We start from the raw sequence: 23,333 nt of genomic DNA on the forward strand, positions 1-23,333 counted from the left end.
TCATTCCCTGGATCTAGTTTTGTCACATCGATTAAATATTGTGGATCTAAATGTTTTTCCTCATAATCCTGGACTATCGGACCACCATTGGAATGCATTTGCAATCGCAACTAATAATCTGCCCACACCCCAACCAAGGATCATCTAAAGCCATGTTATAAATTCTCGGGCAACCCAAAGATTCCTTGATGCCCTTCCAGACTCCTTCCACCTACCGAAGGTCGGCGGAGTTCAAAAATCGGTTAACCACCTAACTGAGGATCTACATTTAACCTTGCATAATACCCTAGATGCAGTCACACCCCTAAAAACAAACAAAAATTGTCACATGAAATTTGCTCCCTGCTATACAAAAACTACGCAATTCCTGAAGCAAGCATCCATAAAATTGGAATGGAAATGGTGCTCAACCAAACTGGAACTCTTTCGACTAGCTTGGATATCGAAGAGCCCACTTTGCTGCTCGGTCATCCTATTTCTTCAACCTAATAGAGGAGAATAAGAAGAATCCAAAATGTATCTTTGATACTGTCGCAAAGCTAACTAAAAAGCAGAATTCAACAAGAGAGGATGGCTTTCACTTCAGCAATGATGAATTATTTAACTTCTTTGATGAAAAGATCATGATCATTAGAAAGCAAATTACTGACTCCCATTTGAATCTGCATACTTCTCCAATGCTCAGTTGTCTGCACTGAGTCTGCACACAACTGCCAGGACCTAGGATCAATGGAGACACTAAAGTTTTTAATCATGTATCTCTTGACACATTCATGAACACGTCATGGCCTCTAAACCCTCAAGCTGCACACTGGACCCTATTCCAACTACTTCCTGTGTTTTGCCCTCCTATGTTGATCATAATAAATTGCTCCCTATCCACCAGCTGTGTACCAAACTCACTAAAAGTGGCAGTAATAAAGGCAAATAATGTATGCCGAAATGCTTCAGTCTGTTTTTAGACCCCATGATAGCTCTGAGACTGCACTCGTGAAGGCGATAAATTACCTTTTAGTGGAATCAGACCAAGGCTCTGCATCTGTCCTCGTGCTCCTAGACCTCAATGTTGCTTTTGAGACCATCATCACCACGTTATTTTGTAAAGATGAGAAACCCTACTTGGTTTACAAAGTTTTTGCCTGGTTTAGATCTTATCTATCAGATAGATATCAGTTCGTCTCTGTGGATAGTTTGTCCTCTAACAAATCAATTGTAAGTTGAGGCATTCCTCAAAGTCCAATTCTAGGATCACTACTGTTTTCACAATGTAGTCTACCTCTTGGTGACATCATTCAGAAACACAATGTCAACTTTCACTGCTATGCGGACGACACACAGCTGTACATTTTGATGAAACTGGGCAAAGCCTTAAATTTGCCTGTTTTACTTTTAAACTCGGACAAAACAGAGATGATAGTTCTAGGTCCCAAGAAACACAGAGATCTGATGTTGGATCTAACAATTAATATTGATGGTTGTACAGTCATCTCAAATTAATCTGTGAAGGACCTTGGCTTTAATCTGGACCCTGATCTGTCTTCTGACAAACATATTAATAATATTTCAAGGAGAGCTTTTTTCCATCTTCGTAACATTTCAAATATCATAAACGTTTTGTCCAAAATTGATGCAGGAAAACGAATCCATGCTTTTGTCACTTCTAGATTAAACTAATGCAATGCTCTACTCTCCGACTACCCGGATAAAACACTAAATAAACTTCAGTTAGTGCTAAACACAGCTGCTAGAATCTTGACTAGAACCAAAACATTTGATGATATTACTCCAGTACTAGTTTCTCTACACTGGCTTCCTGTTGATTAAGGCTAGGGCTGATTTCAAGATATCACTGCTATCCTACAAAGCATTACATGGACTTGCTCCTATCTATCTCTGCAATTTGGTCCTGCAATACATACCTACACATATGCTATGGTCAGACGACACAGGCCTCCTTATTGTGCCTAGAATTTCTAAGCAAACAGCTGGAGGCAGGGCTTTTGGAATGGTCTGCCTATCCATTTGAGAGACACAGACTCTGTCTCGACCTTTAAAGACTCATCTCTTCGGTAGGTCCTATGATGGAGTGTAGTCTGGCCCAGGGGTGTGAAGGTGAGCGGCAAGGCATTGGAACAATGAACCGCTCTTGCTGTCGCTGCCTGGACAGCTCCCCTCTCTCCACTGGGATTCTCTTCCTCCGACCCGATTACAGGGGCTGAGTTACTGGCTTGCTAGTGCTCTTCCATGTTGTCCTTAGGAGGGGTGCGTCATTGAGTGGGTTGAGTCACAGACATGATTTTCCTGTTGTTAGTTTTTTGCCCCCTCAGGCTTGTGCTGTGGAGATCTTTGTGCGCTATACTCAGCCTTCTCTCAGGGTAATAAGTTGTTGGTCGGTCAAATCAAATCAAATCAAATCAAATGTTTTTGTCAGATGTGCCGAACACAACAGGTGTAGACCTTACAGTGAAATACTTACTTACAGATCCTTAATCACCGGTGAAGTTTTAAGAAAATACCTAAAAAATTCAAATTAAGAAAAAAGTAAGAGATAAGAAAAACAAATCATTAAAGAGCATCAGTGAATAACAATAGTGGGGCTATATACAGGGGTACTGGTACAGAGTCAATGTGCGGGGGCAACGATGTTGAGGTAATTGAGATAATTACATACATGCAGGTAGGATTGTTAAAGTGGCTGGGCATAGATAGTAACAGAGTAGTAGCAGCATGGGAGGGGTGCAAATATTCTGGGTAGCCATTTCTTTAGCTGTTCATGAGTCTTATGGCTTGGGGTAGAAGCTGTTTAGAAGCCTTTTGGACCTAGACTTGGCGCTCCGGTACCACTTGCCGTGCGGTAGCAGGAAGAAGTCTATGACTAGGGTAGTTGGAGTCTTGGACCATTTTTAGGGCCTTCCTCTGACACCGCCTGGTATAGAGGTCCTAGATGGCAGGAAGTTTGGCCATGGTGATGTATTGGGCCGTACGCACTACCCTCTGTAATGCCTTAGCGGTCAGAGGCCAAGCAGTTGCCATACCAGGCAATGATGCAACCCGTCAGGATGCTCTCGATGCTGCAGCTGTAAAATCTTTTGATGTTCCGAGGACCAATGCCACATCTTTTCAGTCTCCTGAGGGGGAATAGGTTTGTCTTGCCCTCTTCACGACTGTCTTTGTGTGCTTGGATCATGTTAGTTTGTTGTTGATGTGGACACGAAGGAACTTGAAGCTCTCAACCTGCCCCACTATAGCCCTAGCGATGAGAATGGGGGCGTGCTTGGTCCTCTTTTTCCTGTAGTCCACAATCATTTACTTTGTCTTGATCATGTTGAGGGAGAGTTTGTTGTCCTTGCACCACATAGTCAGGTCTCTGACCTCCTCTCTATAGGCTGTCTCATCGTTGTCAGTGATCAGGCCTACCACAGTTGTGTCATCAGCAAACTTAATGTTGGTGTTGTAGTTGTCCCTAGCTGTGCAGTCATGAGTGAACAGGGAGTACAGGAGGGGACTGACCACACACCCCTGAGAGGCCCCCATGTTGAGGATCAGCATGGCGGATGTGTTGTTACCTACCCTTACCACCTTGAGGCGGCCCATCAGGAAGTCTAGGATCCAGTTGTAGAGGGAGCTGTTAAGTCCCAGGGTGTGTTGACCTGTTTAAAGGTCTTTCTCGCCTCGTCTGCGGAGAGCGTGATCACACAGTCATCCGGAACAGTTGATGCTCTCATGCATGTTTCAGTGTTAATTATTTAGCTCGTCTAGTAGGCTCGTGTCACTGGGCTCTTGGCTGTGCTTCCCTTTGTAGTCTGTAATAGTTTGCAAGACCTGCCACATCCAACAATTATTTGACCCTGCTGGTCATCTATAAACGTTTGAACATCTTGAAGAACAATCTGGCCTTAATGGCCATGTACTGTTATAATCTCCACCCGGCACAGCCAGAGGAGGACTGGCCACCACTCAGAGCCTGGTTCCTCTCTAGGTTTCTTCCTAGGTTCCCGCCTTTCTATGGAGTTGTTCGCTGACACTGTGCTTCTACAGCTGCATTGCTTGATGTTTGGGGTTTTAGGCTGGGTTTCTGTATAGCACTTTGTGACATCTGCTGATGTAAAAAGGGCTTTAGAAATACATGTGATTGATAGTCAATAACTAAATCCTCTCCCAACCCAATTCTCTTCCCAGTTCATACCATTTTTTTCATTTCCAAGGGAAACAAAAGGGAAACAAAACAAAAAAAACACATACAGTACACCTCAAATATACACTACCGTTCAAAAGTGTCACTTAGAAATGTCCTTGTTTTGAAAGAAAGACATTTTTTGTCCATTAAAATATCATCAAATTGATCATAAATACAGTGTAGACATTGTTAATGTTGTAAATTACTACTGTAGCTGGAAATGGCACATTTTTTATGGAATTTCTACATAGGCGTACAAAGGCCCATTATCAAATCAAATCAAATCAAATTTATTTATATAGCCCTTCGTACATCAGCTGATATCTCAAAGTGCTGTACAGAAACCCAGCCTAAAACCCCAAACAGCAAACAATGCAGGTGTAAAAGCACGGTGGCTAGGAAAAACTCCCTAGAAAGGCCAAAACCTAGGAAGAAACCTAGAGAGGAACCGGGCTATGTGGGGTGGCCAGTCCTCTTCTGGCTGTGCCGGGTAGAGATCGTAACAGAACATGACCAAGATGTTCAAATGTTCATAAATGACCAGCATGGTCAAATAATAATAAGGCAGAACAGTTGAAACTGGAGCAGCAGCACAGTCAGGTGGACTGGGGACAGCAAGGAGCCATCATGTCAGGTAGTCCTGGGGCACGGTCCTAGGGCTCAGGTCCTCCGAGAGAGAGAAAGAAAGAGAGAAATAGAGAGAGCATATGTGGGGTGGCCAGTCCTCTTCTGGCTGTGCCGGGTGGAGATTATAACAGAACGTGGCCAAGATGTTCAAATGTTCATAAATGACCAGCATGGTTGAATAATAGTAAGGCAGAACAGTTGAAACTGGAGCAGGAGCATGGCCAGGTGGACTGGGGACAGCAAGGAGTCCTCATGTCAGGTAGTCCTGGGACATGGTCCTAGGGCCCAGGCCAGTTGAAACTGGAGCAGCAGCATGGCCAGGTGGACTGGGGACAGCAAGGAGTCATCATGTCAGGTAGTCCTGGGGCATGGTCCTAGGGCTCAGGTCCTCCGAGAGAGAGAAAGAAAGAGAGAAGGAGAGAATTAGAGAACGCACACTTAGATTCACACAGGACACCTGAATAGGACAGGAGAAGTACTCCAGATAAACAAACTGACCCTAGCCCCCCGACACATAAACTACTGCAGCATAAATACTGGAGGCTGAGACAGGAGGGGTCAGGAGACACTGTGGCCCCATCCGAGGACACCCCCGGACAGGGCCAAACAGGAAGGATATAACCCCACCCACTTTGCCAAAGCACAGCCCCCACACCACTAGAGGGAAATCTTCAACCACCAACTTACCATCCTGAGACAAGGCCGATTATCAGCAACCATCACTCCTGTGTTCCAATGGCACGTTGTGTTAGATAATCCAAGATAATCATTTTAAAAGGCTAATTGATCTTTAGAAAACCCTTTTGTAATTATGTTAGCACATATGAAAACTGTTGGTCTGATTAAAGAAGCAATAGAACTGGCCTTCTTTAGCCTAGTTGAGTATCTGGAGCATCAACATTTGTGGGTTTATTTACAGGCTAAAATTGTCCAGAAACAAATACATTTCTTCTCAAACTTGTCAGTCTATTCTTGTTCTGAGAAATGAAGGGTATTCCATGGGTGAAATTGCCAAGAAACTGAATATCTCGTACAACGCTGTGTAATACTCTCTTCACAGAACTGCGCAAACTGGCTATAACCAGAATAGAAAGAGGAGTGGGAGGCCCCGGTGCACAACTGAGCATGAAGACAAGTACATTAGTGTCTAGTTTGAGAAATAGACACGTCACAAGTCCTCAACTGGAAGCTTCTAGGCAGAAGAGTGAAGAGGCAACTCCAGGAAGCTGGCCTTCTAGGCAGAGTTCCTCTGTCCAGTTTCTGTGTTCTTTTGCCCATCTTAAATATTTTATTTTTGTTGGCCAGTCCAAGATATGGCTTTTTCTTTGCAATTGCCTAGAAGGCCAGTATCCCGCAGTCGCCTCTTCGCTATTGACCTTGAGACTGGAGTTTGCGGGTACTATTTAACTTCTTAAGGTATAGGGGGCAGCATTTTCACTTTTGGATAAATAGCGTGCCCAATTTCAACTTCCTGCTACTCATGCCAAGAATATAATATATGCATATTATTAGTAGATTTGGATAAAAAACACCCCGAAGTTTCTAAAACTGTTTGAATCATGTGTGTGAGTATAACAGAACTTTTGTAGCAGGCAAAACCCCAAGGACTAACCGTTCAGATGTTTTTTTTGAGGTCTCTGTCTGTTCATTGAGTTCTCATTGGCAAACGATGGTTGATGTTATTCATTTGTGCAATGAAGAAGTACGGCCATCTAGGAACTGCGTAACACTGTTGAGAGTTGCGCAAGACTTGAAAAGTAGCTTGGTTTGTTGTGTTCCTGTATTGAACACAGATAGACCCGTCTTCAATTTGATCGATTATTAACGTTTAAAAATACCTAATGTTGTATTACAAAAGTAGTTTGAAATATTTTGGCAAAGTTTATAGGCAACTTTTGAAATATTTTGTAGTGAAGTTGCGCATTTTGGAAACTGTTTTTCTTTTATATATATGGACGGAATTAATCGAACAAATGGACCAATTGTGATGTTTTTCTGACATGTTGGCTGGATTCACAATGAGTGTAGCTTTAATTGAGTATCTTACATGTGTGATTTAATGAAAGTTTGATTTTTATATAATTTTATTTGAATTTTCTGCGCTGCATTTTCTCTGGCTTTTGCCCAAGTGGGACGCAAGCGTCACCTATACCATAAGAAGTTAATGAACTGCCAGTTGAGGACTTGGTTACACAGATAACAGTCTCTTGTATCAACATTTCCAAGCAAACAAAAACAGGGAGAAGGGAGAATCTGTAGACATGCTGATAAAATAACATACTCTTTGCCAGAATTCAGCCAGCCTTCACAAGACCATAAAAATTGCAAATACAGTATGTCCCCTGTTGTGTTTCAAACACCCCCAGCACAGGAATGACATTTCTGAGTGCATGCAATTCAGTTTCACTGGCATATAGTACGTTCTATGGATGGTCTTAATTTATGCAGTAATTTATGTCTGAGATTATATGGACATGACTAGGCATTCAAACATACAGTATCTGTATTCATTCATCATCATCAATAGATTATTCCAGGTCTTCATCACATTTTAGTTGTACATGTTTTGTGTCATCAGGAAAAGCATCTATCAACCCTTGTTACAGTTTTGAAATCAAATTTGGAGGTTTGTCAGACTGCCTTAAAATCTGATCCTCCTAAAATGAGATGTGACAAAGAATTACCTTGGTGTACTTTTATACATTGTATTATACAAGAATAGAATCAATGATTCAAAAATGTAAATGACCATTATTCCCAGATCACAGACTGTAGCTCTAAATGTAAGCTGCTGTCCTGTAGCCACTTTAGGTCTACCCATCAATTCAAGGTGGAACATTCACTGACATTGTTAATATACTGCGAAATTCACCTGAGCTCCGTAGACTGGTGTTCCCTGGCTGTCTGATCCTGCTGCGACCCCTGTCACCATCTGGTCCTGCTAAGACATGATGAGCATAGTGTTGTGTACTGACTGCACTAGAGGACTGCCTTTCCCTGTGGACCTGTGGTTCCTGACAGAGATCAGTGCGGTCGGCATTTTTCATGCTGAAGGCGGTCAGACAGACAATTTTGGGGATGACAACATTTTTTGTTGTCCCACAGATTATTTGGAGACAGTCCTCTTTCTGCTTTGTATGCGTTAGCTTACCTGTTGTATTAAAAGCACATCTTTTTCCACATTATTCACACACTCAGATTTCACGTGGCAGTTAAAAGAAACTACTATTAATGTTCATTTGAAAGACTCTGATATGATGTTTTATTTAGACACAAAGTATATGTACCCTGGTTTAATGTTCATTGTTCATTTGTTTATTTTACAGGGCAGATTCCTTGTCCATAGTGGGTGGAGAACAAAGCCCTCTTCACATTGTTTAATATATAATTTAAATATCATTTAGAAATTATTAGTAAGTTTAAAAACAAAAAGGCAATACATAACTTTTGATCAAATAATAAATGTATCTCGATATGTAATACTGTTAGGTTTTTGTACTCTTGTTTGTATATTTCTGTTTTGGGATTTGTTTTGTTCATAATAATAATAATAATAATAAAAAATAGCAGTCAAGCACTCAAGCTAACTTGATAGCAACATCCAGACACAAATGAGAGAACAGCTCTGTTACGTTCCCCAGTTTCTGTGTTGTGGGTTGTGCATATGTATGTGTGTATTTCAGGAAATGTCTTCCTGGATTCCCCCAAGCAGCTGATTGGTTGGCCTCATTGCAGATTGGCGCTCTGATCCCACCCTCTCGTTAGGGGATACAGCTGTCGGCAATTACAAACTCCTTCTGCAGCTGGATAAAAGCCAGTGTCCCTTTGTGGAAGAGAGAGCTTCTTGGATGTCCTGAGTTGGTTGTTGCGCAGATACAGTTTTGTTGAAGTGTGTGTGTGTGTGTGTGTGTGTGTGTGTGTGTGTGTGTGTGTGTGTGTGTGTGTGTGTGTGTGTGTGTGTGTGTGTGTGTGTGTGTGTGTGTGCGCGCGTGCGTGTGCGTGCGTGCGTGAATAGGACTCAGTGTTCTTGATTGTTCACTTTAAGTTTGTATCCTGTTTCATTTGTTCCGAAGGGGAAGACACCTTGGGAGTGCTTAGGCAAGTGGCCTGCGGGCATATATATATATATATAGAGTATGTACTCTGTCAATGCACACTAGGTAAGACCTGGGTGCACCAGGTGGCGATAAGGTTAGCTAAGTAGTGGGTAGGCAGGTAAGGTAGGAGAGAGGACTCTAACTTGTACTTTCTTTGCTTTTGCTCTGTCCAGCCCCTTTTCCCCACATTACCGTGTTATGGAAATAAATTCCCAGTAAATTATAATATTCTCTGCCTCTGTCATCCTTACTCGCACCTGCAATCACATACCTCTTTCACTCCATGGGGAGTTGAGTGTTGCAATCCGTCCAAGAGGCGTGGGTATCAAGCTCACTGAACATTACTCGCCCTAACAGAGCTGATTAGGCCGTTAAGTTATCCAGAGCAACTGTGCTGTACGAATGTCCATTTGTAAATTCAGAGCGTTTTGCGCACACGGGATACTCTGGCCAATGAGTAGGGTTGATCCGAATGTTCTGACCTCAGTCAAGCACCCAAGCTAAAATTGGCTAGCTTGTTAGCTACTTCCAGTACTGGTTAGGCTGTTTTCATGTTATCCTGAGGGTTGATGACTTACTGTGCTGCTGGCAACAATTGCATTATGCTTTTTTTTTGCCGGCTTTTACTGACACCTTCCATATTCAACTGGTGTTGAGGGTTAGTAAATTCATCCGTTATTCTGCGCACTGGCACACTCGGACAAGTGCTCTGAAGCGGAGGTAGACTGAATTTATGAACACACCCAAAATGTGTTCAGGTACATCAACTGACGAAAGCTAGCCAAGTGAATTTACTTTTGAAATGAGACAAAACAAAGGCTCCAAACATTTCCATACAAATAACAGCTGTTAGATAGCGATTTGAGGTGGCTATTATGACAGACATAAAGAGGCTAAAACTGACCTGCAGTTACCTTGCCAGCTACATCAGCCAACTAAATAGTAGCCACTTTCTGCTCTGCATTTACAACTCGGTGAAAGAGCGCCACACACACACTGAACTATGCTCAACTCTCCCGTGCTGGTCCAGCCAGCCTTCCAGAAGCTTTGCCTTCACACAGCCTGTGGTGTCTGTGCTGCCCTAAATCCAACTTGCTGAACACTCCAAACAGCCTATCCGACTGCTCAAAGGCATCTGCATGATCCTAAAGCTCACAGTTGCCCGCTTTTTGTATAACATTGCAATGATAGAACTGGGGGGGGGGCATGACCCCTCCGTCCCCAGTGAAAGTTGCAGGCCTGGATAAAAAAGCTGTTAAAATATTAAGGTTTCAAGAAAGGAGTGTATATATTTGGCCTGGCAAAACCGTTTAATCTGCTGACTGAGTGTAAGCTGATCTATTTTACTCTGCTGGTCTCGAAGAAATGATGAATCCTCACTGTCCAAGACAGAGTAAATATATCTGACACAGAGATAAGACCAAGACACTCAATATGTGGTCTCGAGACCGATACAACACTGGATTGAGGTGCCATTTCTCTTCAATCTCCCATACACATCAATTCATACTGTGTAAGAGTTTTTCACACCTTCTTTAGCCTCCCAGCCTGTTCACTTTGTTGACTAAACTTTCCTCTCTAAAGCAGCTCCCAATGTCCCCCCCATTGTCCCTAAACTAGCTGGTCCCATTCGATTGATACCATTACCAACAAAGTAATGTTGTTCTACGTCTCGTCCACTTTCCAGGAGATGTCCAGTACCAGCAAATCTTCTGCAAGAGGACCAAAAAGTTGGTTGTTAAGAAGCCCTACACCACTTTCGGCAGTTTTATCCAGCTGGCCGCTCACTGCAGACCGGACAAGCCCATCGCCATAAGCAGAAAGAGTCTCAGTGTAACGGCTGTCTTCCTCCGAACACTGAAACAAAACAATAAACGACACGCGAAATAACTAACCGAAGCAGTTCCGTGTGGAACACACAGGAGTGACACCTCTTGCACTGAGATGCAGTGCCTTAGACCGCTGCACCACTCAGGAGCAATGTGGTCCCTTGAGAAACCCTATTACAAAATCCTGTGTGATCATATGATGTATTACTTACTTTTGTTATATAAACCTAATATATGAATTGTTGTGAATATTGTACCTGTAATACCCCCCCCCCCAATTGTATTTATTTATTTTGTGCACCAACTGGGAGCTGAAAGGTATACATTACAGGTGGTTAGATTAGTGATCCCAGACAGAAACAAAGAAGCCATATGTATGGGGGCAAAATGGGAAAGATAAGATGGCTGGGGACAGAGAAAAGGTTGCAATTTTGGGAGGGACATCAGTTAAACTATGAGGGGTAGTTTAAATAGGGAATGGTGCATCAGGTAGAGTAGCAGGTCGGACAGTAGCTGGTTTACAGGCTGGAGTAGTTGAGGAAGCCACAGAAGGGGCATTAGGAGGAGTGAAACAAAGGAGAAAAAGCTGCAAGAACATTTGATTAAATTAATCATCCAAATGAATCTGGAAAGAGCAAAAAGTAGAAATTACTGATGGATATAGTCGATTGGTATGTTCTCTAGTTGCACTGTGATTGTCTCAGTGTTCTGTCACAACAATTGTCACATCTGCTCCGGCATGCGGCGTCACCAGTATGCTAACCACTGGTCCTGGCAACCTATCTTTACGCACACCTGCGTCTCAGCATCAACAGTCACACCTGAACTTCATTACTCCCTTGATTGCGAACCGATGTTATCAGTTTTGTATCATTCCATGTTTGATGTTATTAAACTCACTAACTGACTAATATGGATCAAGACGCACTGCTGTGGCAGGGTTACTCTTTAGTTTTTGCAGAGGTATATTCTACCTCTTCCAGGCTGAGAGTGATTCAGCAAAGGAACAGCTGAGTTCTGAGTTCTGCAGAGAAACAACAGCGCTCTGTGGGGAAGGAGTTTGTGGCTTGAGTGTCAAAGCCTGTTATTGATGTTTTGCTGGATGGACTTCTGTAACAGAAAGGGATTATTGCCAATGACGTGAAAGCAGTGAAGGGGATTTGTGTGAGGGAAGAGAAGGCACGTGACGTCATTGACATGGTGCTGAAGAAAGGAGCTGCTTCGTGTTTGAGCATGATGTCCTTTCTAAACAAACTGGGTCCCGCTTACATACAACGCTTGGCTTACGCTAAAACATTTGTTGGAGTATTGTAGTTGAGTACGGCCACTGACGATCGGTATAATACTTATTGCATTGTCCAATTGAATAACAGCCACCATCGTGGAAAAGATTAGAAGTTCCCCACTGGTTGAATCAAAGTTGATATAGGACGTGTGTGTGTTTGTTAAACATTAACCCTCTTCGAACTGTAAAGGCCTTAAAATCACACATTGCATTTAATGTATCACTGTGAAAAGGAGAATAGGTAGGAGTCAGGTGATTAGATAGTGTTACATGGACTTCTATCATCTGTTCAAGAGAAGTGCATCAGTAATTGTAATTCATTTTTAGCCCTATAGGTGGCAGCAACGCACTGTATCCCAATCTGCTATGAACAAAGACAATGAGAAATAGTTAAATTAATCCAAGTTTATTGTGGCTTGTAACCCTTCTACTAAACCTATCTTATAACCCCACATAGTATAATTCCATGGTTGTATGCATTGTATGTTAAAACCAACTTGACTAAGTTAAAATATGAATTGTTGTCCCTACTATCTATTACCATTGGAGAATCTTTGAAAAAAGATGAATAAAATGTGTAACAGTAATTGCCTGTCTTCTATTCTATGGTGTTCACAAATTTTTACTTGAATACATTACTTTATACACCTTGTTACCTTTTCACTATTGAAAGGAAAAAGACAGGGCAAACCGTCGAGTGAGGAACACAAGGCTCTCTGCACTGAACACTACTGGTGAGTTCATGGCTTAAGTCGATTGTTATCTGTAGTTGGTACCTTCCCCGTATCTACACTGATTGAAGTGGATTTAACAAGTGACATCAATAAGGCTGGAGTCAAGAACTGCCTACAGTACTGGGTTTTCCCTGTGTGTATGATGAGTGGTCCACTACCTAAAGGACATCCAGCCAACTTGACACAACTGTGGGAAGCATTGGAGTCAACATGGACTGTAGATGCTTCAAAAAGTATTTTCTGGTAGATTCCTGATCACAGCAAATCAGATGTAAAAGAACAGAAGCATTCAATACCGCCATTGAGATACAACTGTTTCATCAACTATCGTTTTGAAATGTTTTGATTTTTGGCATACAATTTTTCTCTGACAGGAGATCACGCAGACATCATAGTCCTGTAACTGAACAATTTTTTAAAAAATCATTCCAAAGACCAAGGTTTTTTTTTTCTCCATCAAATCAATGTATTTAACAGAATAGCTATCAAACAGCATCACTTAGATTGAAGAACAAATACAGTCAAGAAGAGAAGGATGAGAAGATTTAAAAAATATTTAAAAAACACAACTTGACATTTTAACTCCATTGACGAAATAATTGCACAAAAAAAGACCCAGCGCTAGTTGAGACAAAAAAGCTAGAATTAACATACTCTCAGGGCAGGTTTCCCAGACAGATTTAGCGTAGTTCTGGACTAACAATCATTCTCAATGGAGAATTTCCATTAAAAATGCATTTTAGTCCAGGACTAGGTTTAATCTGGGGCTGGGAAACTGGCCCATAGTGTGCAATGATTCATTTGGTTAATTAGCACTTGATACATTGTGTTGTGCTGATAGGAAAATTGTGTGTGTACAGTGTGGAGATAATATACAATTTATTCAATGTTATGAAGGCATACATGTATGTTTGGGTTTACGTTGGATATTCTAGAAGTGGTTTAGAAAGTTACACATTTCGATCAAGATTTTTTTTTACAAAACATCAAAACAAAATGTAAGTACAAGCCAAAGAACAACCTTCAAAGTCCTTTCACAGAGCTTGATCCATTAAAGTGTTATTTACATGTAAATACTGTCGCTTTTTTTGGAATACATTTCCATTCATTAAAGACCATTAAGAAACAAGGTATTTCAAAGTGTATGTCACCGAGAGCAATATGTATCTTTCGATGACCTATGGGGTCTAAATACTCCTGAATCACTTCCTCTAATTGTCTCCTTTAATTCATAACTTCAGATACAGAAATACCTGGGTTGGTAGCTACTAAACTGAACAAATTGTAAACATAACATGTCAAGTTTTGGCCCCATTTTTCTTGAGCTGAAATAAAAGAACCCAGAAATGATTCATGCTGTATGCAAAAAAAAGTGTCTTTCTCTCAAATTATGTGCACAAATTTGTTTACATGTTAGTGAGCATTTATTCTTTGCCAAGAGCAGGAATCCATCCACCTGACAGGTGTGGCATATCAAGAAGCTGATTAAACAGCATGATCATTACACAGGTGCCCCTTGTGCTAGAGACAATAAAAGGCCACTCTAAAATGTACAGTTTTGTCATACTACACAATGCCACAGATATCTCAAGTTGGCACGGTGACTGCAGGAATATCCAACAAAGATGTTTCCAGAGAATGTAATGTTAATTTCTCTACCATAAGCCATAACATCATTTTAGAGAATTTAGCAGTACATCCAACTGGTCACAAAACCACAGCCCAAGTGTAACCATGCCAGCTCAGGACCTCCACATTTGGCTTCTTCACCTGCGGGATCGTAAGAAAGCCCTTTTGTGGGGAAAAACTCATTCTGATTGTCTGGGCCAGGCTTCCCACTGGGTGGACCTGGCTCCCAAGATTGTGGACCTATGCCCTCCCAGGCCCACCCATGGCTGCGTCCCTGGCCAGTCATGTGAAATCCATAGATTAGAGCAAATGAATTTATTTAAATTGACTGGTTTCCTTCTATGAACTGTAACTCATTAAAATCTTTGAAATTGTTCCATGTTGCGTTTATATTTTTGTTCAGTATTTTAATTGTTTTATTTATTTAACCTTTTAACCTTAGACTGCTGCGCCACTCAAGAGCCCGAAAGTATATATTGCTTTGTCCTTTCCATTCATTTCAGATCCGTGCTTATTAAGGAAAGGAGACAAAGGAAGGAAGATACTTCATACTATTGAGATACAGGCCTTCCCCGAATCCTTTCCTCCCAACGACACCCTCATCTTCACCCATCACAACTCCAGAGTCAGAAATCATGGACAAAGCATTTAACAAAGTCGATGAGAAATAACATTACATTTAAGAACCAAGACAACACGATCATGCCCTCTGGTGGTCTGTGACAACCCGAATTCAAACAAACATGAACAAATCTCAGATGAACAAACAACCAAACAAATCGATTCATAAATTAACATAAATTAAGCAGTTTTTGTCCAGGCCTCTGCTGGTGTAAAAATAATCATCCTTCTTAAGATAATCGGGAACATGCACTGCTGTTATTCCTATCTGGAGACAGAACCAGACTCTAGAGCACACAGCTCTCAGTGCAGTCCGTGGTGCTGTCATCGGCCGATCGCCTCTTCAGTTCCCGGTCCTCTGTTTGGTGGGGGTGCACCTGGCTCCCCTGTCCCTTGTGTCGGGGCTCCTGGGGCTGGGTGTCTGCTGACCCGTGACCCAGCCATCTCTCGGCTTCCACCTGGAGGTAGGCCCGGACGCGGTGGTGCTGCGCAACGCTGCCGCTGAAGTCGATGACACGGCACTCGTATGTGCCCTCGTCTGACTGCTTGACGCTGGAGAGGCGGAGCTTGTGGGAGATGTTGCTCCCAGCCACTTTCACCACCTGTGGCAGGAGATCATGTATTTGTGAGTCACATGAATATGAATCATATTTATGGGTTTCAACAGAAATCATTAGGTTCATAATGAGTTAATCATGTTTAGTTAAGAGTCCATTTAGTTTACAGTGCAGTACTGAAGACTGTACATGTGTCCTCACACTTATTTTGGTGGCATCCTTAGACATCTCCTCCATTGGCACCACCTATAAGGAATTTGTTACAATAAGTCAGGCATATGGCTGAAATAACATTCGCAAGAGATATACATTATCAATTGAGATATAATCAAATATGACTTCACATGTTTTTCTATGATTGTGTTTTGCTTTTAGTGTATTGATGTGAATATTGATGTGTATATTGATGTTTATTGATGTGCAGAGAGTATATTGACAAATCTGTCGTTCTGCCCCTGAACAGGCAGTTAAACCACTGTTCCTATGCCGTCATTGAAAATAATAATGTGTTCTTAACTGACTTGCCCAGTTAAAGGTAAAAAACTAAACAAATGGATGTGTTTGATGTGTATTGATGTATATACAGGTCTCAAATGTGAAAGAGACCTTGGTCTCAGCATGACTCCCTGTTGAACTGTTCAAATAAATGTAAATATATATATATATTGTATATATACATATATATACCGTTATTGGTTTTACACTTAAGACGTGACTCTGCTGTTGTGCTGTAGAATTTGTGAATTTTGTCTCTTGTACAATGAATTCTATACATTCGTTTATACTAGATGAAGAGTACTTTTTTTGTTAACTGTAATTTCAGGAGTTATACTCCAACTCCCCCCCCATCTTGTGCCAACATCAGCTCTTTTTAAGTCTTGGTTCCAATAGTTTATATTTTCTTCTAAGAGATTGTCAGTTGGATATGCTCTCTACAAGGTTTTGTACAGTATATATTCCGTATCATATGACCATCCTTTTTTTGATTCAAATAAGATTCCCTCAAGATTGTTTTGGTGTCCAAAGGATTTCAAATCGACATTTTGTGATATGTAACCTTTAAGTTGCGTGCATTAGAAACTACATACATTGGTCAGTCCAAAGTGTATTTTTATTCTGTCATGGAGCTACATGGATTTCCTGTTACCAAGTCATTTATGGTTTCTATGCCTTTAGTTTCCATTTGGACCAATTTATTCTGAAAACCTATCCAAGGATTGTTTCATAAGGTTGTATTTTTAGGGAGTGGTGTTGGTTCTTGTAGAATATGTTTAGTTTTCTTCCATATTATTATAGTGTTCTTAACTATGAAGTTGTTAATGTTCTTAGGGACATGGGTATGCATTATGCATCAAACAGAGATTTGGAAAATCTATTCCTTCCTTAGTGCCAATTACAGTATCTAGCATCACAGCAGGGGGTTTGACTTTCCATAAGTTATAGTAGTCAACCTCCTCCCACAGTGCTAGTAAAATGCTAATCAGCAATTATCTATTATTTCCAATGCCAAGGGCTGTGGGTAAAGTATTTCCTCTGTGTGCTGTATTATAGACAAATGTGGATTCAGTCAATTCAGTTCTGTCAACAGTAATGAACATGATCTCTTTGAATGGTAATAGTGTGTTAACAAAGTCCATGTGGGCTTAATTAATGTATTTTATTTCACCTTTATTTTCTCAGGGAGTCATACTGAGACCAAGGTTTCCTTTACCGATGAGCCCTGATAAATGACTTAACAAATACACATAACAAAATATAAATACAAAACGCATGCAAAAAAAATGCAAGAAAAACACAGTCATAGAAAACAAACACATTCACCAGTAATAAGGTCCTCAATCAGCTTTCTGAATTTCCCTAGAGGCACCAGAACATTTAAAAAAAAGTGTTCCAATAATAAGATGCAAGAAAACTAAGATCTGATTGACCTCACTCAATAGAGGTCAAAGGGATTTCCAGAATTAGCCATCCCTGAGACCGGATGTGGTAACTCGTATGTCTAAAGTGTAGTAAATGATGCTAGGTACAGTGAGACTTTTTGTAAAAGAGCTTTAGGAATGAAAACCTAGCAATGTATCAACCTATATGACATCATAGAGGGCCAAGGAACTTGCTGGTAGAGAATACAGTGATGAGTCCTAAAAATGTCACCCGTAATAAGGCGGAATGTGCTATGATAAACTGCATCCGGTGGCGTTAATGACTGTGTTCATATAGATGATGTCGCCATAATGTAGGACCGATAGGAAGATCGACTGGAAAAATCTGCTTTCTACTATTGAGCGAGAGGCAAGACCTATTTCTACAGAAGAAGCCCATTTTTATTCTCAACTTCTTCGCCAACTCATCAACATGCTTTGTAAAAGACAGCTTTTCATCTACCCAGATGCCCAGATATTTGTAAGCACTGTCACGCCTTGGTCATTGTATCTTGTGTTTTTGTTATATGTTTGGGTAGGCCAGGGTGTGACATGGGTTTATATGTTGTATTTCGTATTGGGGTTTGTATTAATTAGGAGTGTGTATTAGTAGGGGTGTGTCTAGTTAGGCTTGGCTGCCTGAGGCGATTCCTAATTGGAGTCAGCTGATTCTCGTTGTCTCAGATTGGGAACCGTTTTTAGGCAGCCTGAGTGCGCGTTGTATTTCGTGGGCGATTGTACCTGTCTTTGTGTTAGTCACCAGATAGGCTGTAAGTAGTTTCACTCATTTGTTGTATTCTCAGTTATTTCATGTACAGCATTTTCTTCATTAAAAGTCATGAGTAACCTACACGCTGCATTTCGGTCTGACTCACTTCAAACAACAGACGAACTTCATTACAGAATCGCCCACCACGATTCACAGACCGAGCAGCGTGTGAACTGGCAGGAGCTAAAGGAGGACGATATGGACGGCAGAAGCAGGGATTATACGACGTGGGAAGAAATCGACAGGTGGGCGGCCGACCCAGAGCGAGTGCAAGAGCCCGCCTGGGATTCCCTACAGCAATGCGAAGAGGGCTATACACGGATGGAATCGAAAAGGAAAGCACAGCTATACAGAGCGAAAACCGTAGGTAACGGGGGAAAGCGCAGAGAGAGAGTGGCAGAGTCAGGAGTCAGACCTGAGCCTACTCTCCCTGTTAATTGTGAGGAGCAGCAATATGAGGACTTCTGGTCTTGGGAGATGATATTAGACGGAAAAGGACCCTGGGCGCAGCCGGGAGAATATCGCCGTCCCAAGGAGGAAATAGAAGTAGCTAAAGCGGAGAGGCGTGAGTATGAGGAGGCAGCACTGCGACGCGGTTGGAAACCGGAAAGTCACCCCAAAAAATGTATTGGGGGGGCTAAAAGGGAGAATAGTTATGCCAGGTAGGAAACCTGCGCATACTCCCTGTGCTCACCGTTGGGCTAGAGAGACCGGGCAGGCACCGTGTTATGCTATGGAGCGCACGGTGTTTCCAGTGCGGGTGCAGAGCCAGCTGCGACTCATACCAGCCCTTCCTATTGGCCGGGCTAGAGTGGGCATCGAGCCAGGTAAGCTTGGGCAGGCTCGGTGCTCAAGAGCTCCAGTGCGCCTGCACGGTCCGGTCTATCCAGAGCCACCTATACACACCAGTCCTCCGGTAGCAGCTCCCCGCACCAGGCTTCCTGTGCGTGTCCTCGCGCCAGTACCACCAGTTCCAGCACCACGCACCAGGCCTCCAGTGCGCCTCGCCTGTTCAGCGCAGCCAGTGCTTTTCTCCCCTCCTGCGCTGCCGGAGTCTCCCGCTTGTTTAGCGCAACCAGAGCTGTTCTCTTCTACTGCGCTATCGGAGTCTCCCGCCTGTTTAGCGCAGCCAGACCCTTTCTCCTCTCCTGCGCTGCCGGAGTCTCCTGTCTGTCCAGAGCCACCAGTGCTCCCAGTCGGCCCAGCGCGTCCAGTGCACCTCTCCTGTTCAGAGCAGCCAGAGCCTTTCTCCTCTCCTGCGCTGCCGGAGTCTCCTGTCTGCCCAGCGCCGCCAGTCGGCCCAGCGTCACCAGTCTGCCAGGATCCGCCAGAAGTGCCAGTCTGCCAGGATCCGCCAGAAGTGCCAGTCTACCAAGATCTTCTAGATTGGCCAGACAACCTTAATCATCCAGGTCCACCAGCCAGCCAGGATTTACCGGAGCCTACTACCTGCCTGAGCTTCCTCTCAGTACTGAGCTTCCTCTCAGTACTGGGCTCCCTCTCTGTACTGGGCTCCCTCTCAGTACCGAGCTTCCTCTCAGTACCGAGCTTCCTCTCAGTACCGAGCTTCCTCTCAGTACCGGGCTTCCCCTCAGTACCGGGCTTCCCCTCAGTACCGGGCTTCCCCTCAGTACCGGGCTTCCCCTCAGTACCGGGCTGCTTCGGTCCCGGGCTGCCCCTCTGTCCTGGGCTGCCCCTCTGTCCCGGGCTGCCCCGCTGTCCCGGGCTGCCCCTCTATCCTGAGTTGCCCCTCTATCCTGAGTTGCCCCTCTATCCTGAGTTGCCCCTCTGTCCTGAGTTGCCCCTCTGTCCCGAGTTGCCCCTCTGTCCCGAGCTGCCCCTCTGTCCCGAGCTGCCCCTCTGTCCCGAGCTGCCCCTCTGTCCCGAGCTGCCGCTCAGTTATGTGGGGATCAGGGTGAGGACTATTAGGCCATGGTCGGCGGAGAAGGTGGATTATCCTAGGACGCGAAGGGGAGGAACTAGGACATTTATGGAGTGGGGTCCACGTCCCGAGCCAGAACCGCCACCATGGACAGACGCCCACCCGGACCCTCCCTATGCTCTTGAGGTGCGTCCCGGAGTCCGCACCTTAGGGGGGGGTTCTGTCACGCCTTGGTCATTGTATCTTGTGTTTTTGTTATATGTTTGGGTAGGCCAGGGTGTGACATGGGTTTATATGTTGTATTTCGTATTGGGGTTTGTATTAATTAGGAGTGTGTATTAGTAGGGGTGTGTCTAGTTAGGCTTGGCTGCCTGAGGCGATTCCTAATTGGAGTCAGCTGATTCTCGTTGTCTCTGATTGGGAACCGTTTTTAGGCAGCCTGAGTGCGCGTTGTATTTCGTGGCCGATTGTACCTGTCTTTGTGTTAGTCACCAGATAGGCTGTAAGTAGTTTCACTCATTTGTTGTTTTGTATTCTCAGTTATTTCATGTACAGCATTTTCTTCATTAAAAGTCATGAGTAACCTACACGCTGCATTTCGGTCTGACTCACTTCAAACAACAGACAAACTTCATTACAAGCACAGTGTCACATATACACCCTCTCTGGGCTCTAAGTAATCAGGCTGCTGATTATCCCTCACCATCGTCTTGCACACCTGCACCTCATGATACTCACCTGAACTCCATAACCTACTTGATTATCTTCCCTATACAGTGGGGCAAAAAAAGTATTTAGTCAGTCACCAATTGTGCAAGTTCTCCCACTTAACGATGAGAGAGGCCTGTAATTTTCATCATATGTACACTTCAACTATAACAGACAAAATGAGAGAAAAAGTATTTTTTATGAATTTATTTGCAAATTATGGTGGAAAATAAGTATTTGGTCAATAACAAAAGTTTAAACTTTGTTATATACCCTTTGTTGGCAATGACAGAGGTCAAACGTTTTCTGTAAGTCTTCACAAGGTTTTCACACACTGTTGCTGGTATTTTGGCCCATTCCTCCATGCAGATCTCCTCAAGAGCAATGATGTTTTGGGGCTGTTGCTGGGTGTTACGGATACAGTTATCCTGTGTGTGTGTGTATCCTGTGTGTGTGTTCCTTTTCTCTCCTTCTCCCCTCACAGGTGGAAATCATCACTCCCCAGTCAGTCAACAATCAATCATCAATCAGAAGACACACCTCCTCCTATTTCCTGACCTATCACAGTTCCTTCCCCATGGTTTAAAAACCCCATCATTTGTTTGTTCATCAGCTCAGCTCAATCTCTCTGTAAATGCCATGTCTGTAGGTCTCTGTGTTTCACTCTCGCTTTGTATCTTAACCTCTCTTTTGTTTAAAGCACCTCCATAGCACTTTGTCATCACCTGTGAGTATTGTTTTTGGTTATGGTGTTTGTTTGTTTGCAAGTGGGAAAAGGGGAAACCAAGACAAGTCGCCCATGGGCATACACTACCCGTAGGTGAACTTTGTTAAATACACTAGGTAGAACTGGGCGGACCACCCACTGTATTTTTGGTTAGTTAGTTAGCTGTTAAAGTAGGCTAGTCTAGCTTAGGGGTGTGTTTTTGTATATTTATTGTTTCTTTCCTTGGGTCCAGCTCAGCCCCTTTTCCTGCTCCCCCCATTACCATGTGTTTATAAATAAACCTAGTTTGACGGTAGATTTCTGTTGTCGTGGTTATTTCATTCACACTTTTACTTTGTCACAATAATAATTTGCATGAGTTATGTTACGGGTCTCATTACCATCCCCCCTAGACTGTCGGGCCAAAAGGGATTCGTAACACTGGGCAACATGGACTTTCAACTCCCTCCAAAGATTTTCTATGGGGTTCAGATCTGGAGACTGGCTAGGCCACTCCAGGACCTTGAAATGCTTCTAACGAAGCCACTCCTTCGTTGCCCAGGCGGTGTGTTTGGGATCATTGTCATGCTGAAAGACCCAGCCACGTTTCATCTTCAATGCCCTTGCTGATGGAAGGAGGTTTTCACTCAAAATCTCACGATACATGGCCCCATTCATTCTTTCCTTTAAACGGATCAGTCGTCCTGGTCCCTTTGCAGAAAAACAGCCCCAAAGCATGATGTTTCCACCCCCATGCTTCACAGTAGGTATGGTGTTCTTTGGATGCAACTCAGCATTCTTTGTCCTCGAACACGACGAGTTGAGTTTTTACCAAAAAGTTATATTTTGGTTTCATCTGACCATATGACATTCTCCCAATCTAAATATTTTCAGAATGTACTGTACATTGAGTTATATATCTATAGTATTTTTTAACTAGTTACATGCAGCCTGGTCTAGGCCAATTTGAGGAAAGCCTCTGAATTAGCAGTGAGAGATCAGCAGTATTGAAATCCTTTGACAGGTCAATGAAGAGGGCAGCACAATGTTGCTTTTTATTAATACAGTTAACAACATCATTTATAACTGTGGATGCAGCAGAGACAGTTCTATGACATGGTCTAAAACCCGACTGCTGTACATTTAGAATACATTTTAAAAGGTAATAAATATTTTAGCTGAGAATTAATCAAATATTGATGATAATGATAATCAGATACAGGGCTACTCTTTTATGAAACAAGAAAATATTGTATTGACATTAGGAGGTTGGGAAAATGTTATACACACACCGACACATGTGTCTCAAGTAGTGATTGGGGGCTCCATTTGTAACCTTTCAATAGACAAACCAGGGTTGACAGTTACTAATATTTAGTGAGTGGAACTACATTGTTTAATTGTGCTCACCAACTCCTGAGCTAACACAACCACTGCTACTCTATGTCAAACAGAATCACAGAACAGTAACTCGGATCGTTGACTCACGTGTCACCCAAACACCCAACGGCCAAAAACAATCTCCCCTTAAAAGGCAAGTCCCGCCCTCCGACCGTAACATTCCTCTCAGCGGCTCACCTGATTGGAGGTCCAGGCGGGTTTCTCTGGCCAGTCTCTGTGGTTCTTCATGTACCACCACTGGATCTCCAGGGAGTAGGAGGGCCCCGCCCCCCGGAATGAACAGGCCATCTCCACATCCTGACCGCTATGCGTTGTAGTGTCATGAGGGACCTCCGTGAAGAGAGCTTAATGGAGAAAGAGTGAAGAGACTGAGCATGTATGCACCCGAAAAG

The 23,333-nt window shown here is 43.0% G+C and overlaps 1 protein-coding gene across 1 annotated transcript in view; it reads right to left on the reverse strand.

The window, feature by feature from the left end:
* Positions 1 to 14,712: 14,712 nt before the first annotated feature.
* Positions 14,713 to 23,333, reverse strand: part of LOC124003909 (V-set and transmembrane domain-containing protein 2-like protein) — a 78,484-nt gene continuing 69,863 nt past the window's right edge. Inside the window, exons 2-4 of the mRNA XM_046312553.1 lie at positions 23,119 to 23,285; positions 15,758 to 15,802; positions 14,713 to 15,601 (exon numbers count right to left, since the gene is read on the reverse strand). Of these exons, the coding sequence (XP_046168509.1) occupies positions 15,287 to 15,601; positions 15,758 to 15,802; positions 23,119 to 23,285 (527 nt within the window). The 3' untranslated portion in view covers positions 14,713 to 15,286. The remainder of the gene's footprint in view (positions 15,602 to 15,757; positions 15,803 to 23,118; positions 23,286 to 23,333) is intronic.

The sequence above is a fragment of the Oncorhynchus gorbuscha genome, linkage group LG18 (assembly GCF_021184085.1).
Source record: "Oncorhynchus gorbuscha isolate QuinsamMale2020 ecotype Even-year linkage group LG18, OgorEven_v1.0, whole genome shotgun sequence".
Classification (NCBI taxonomy): Eukaryota; Metazoa; Chordata; class Actinopteri; order Salmoniformes; family Salmonidae; genus Oncorhynchus; species Oncorhynchus gorbuscha.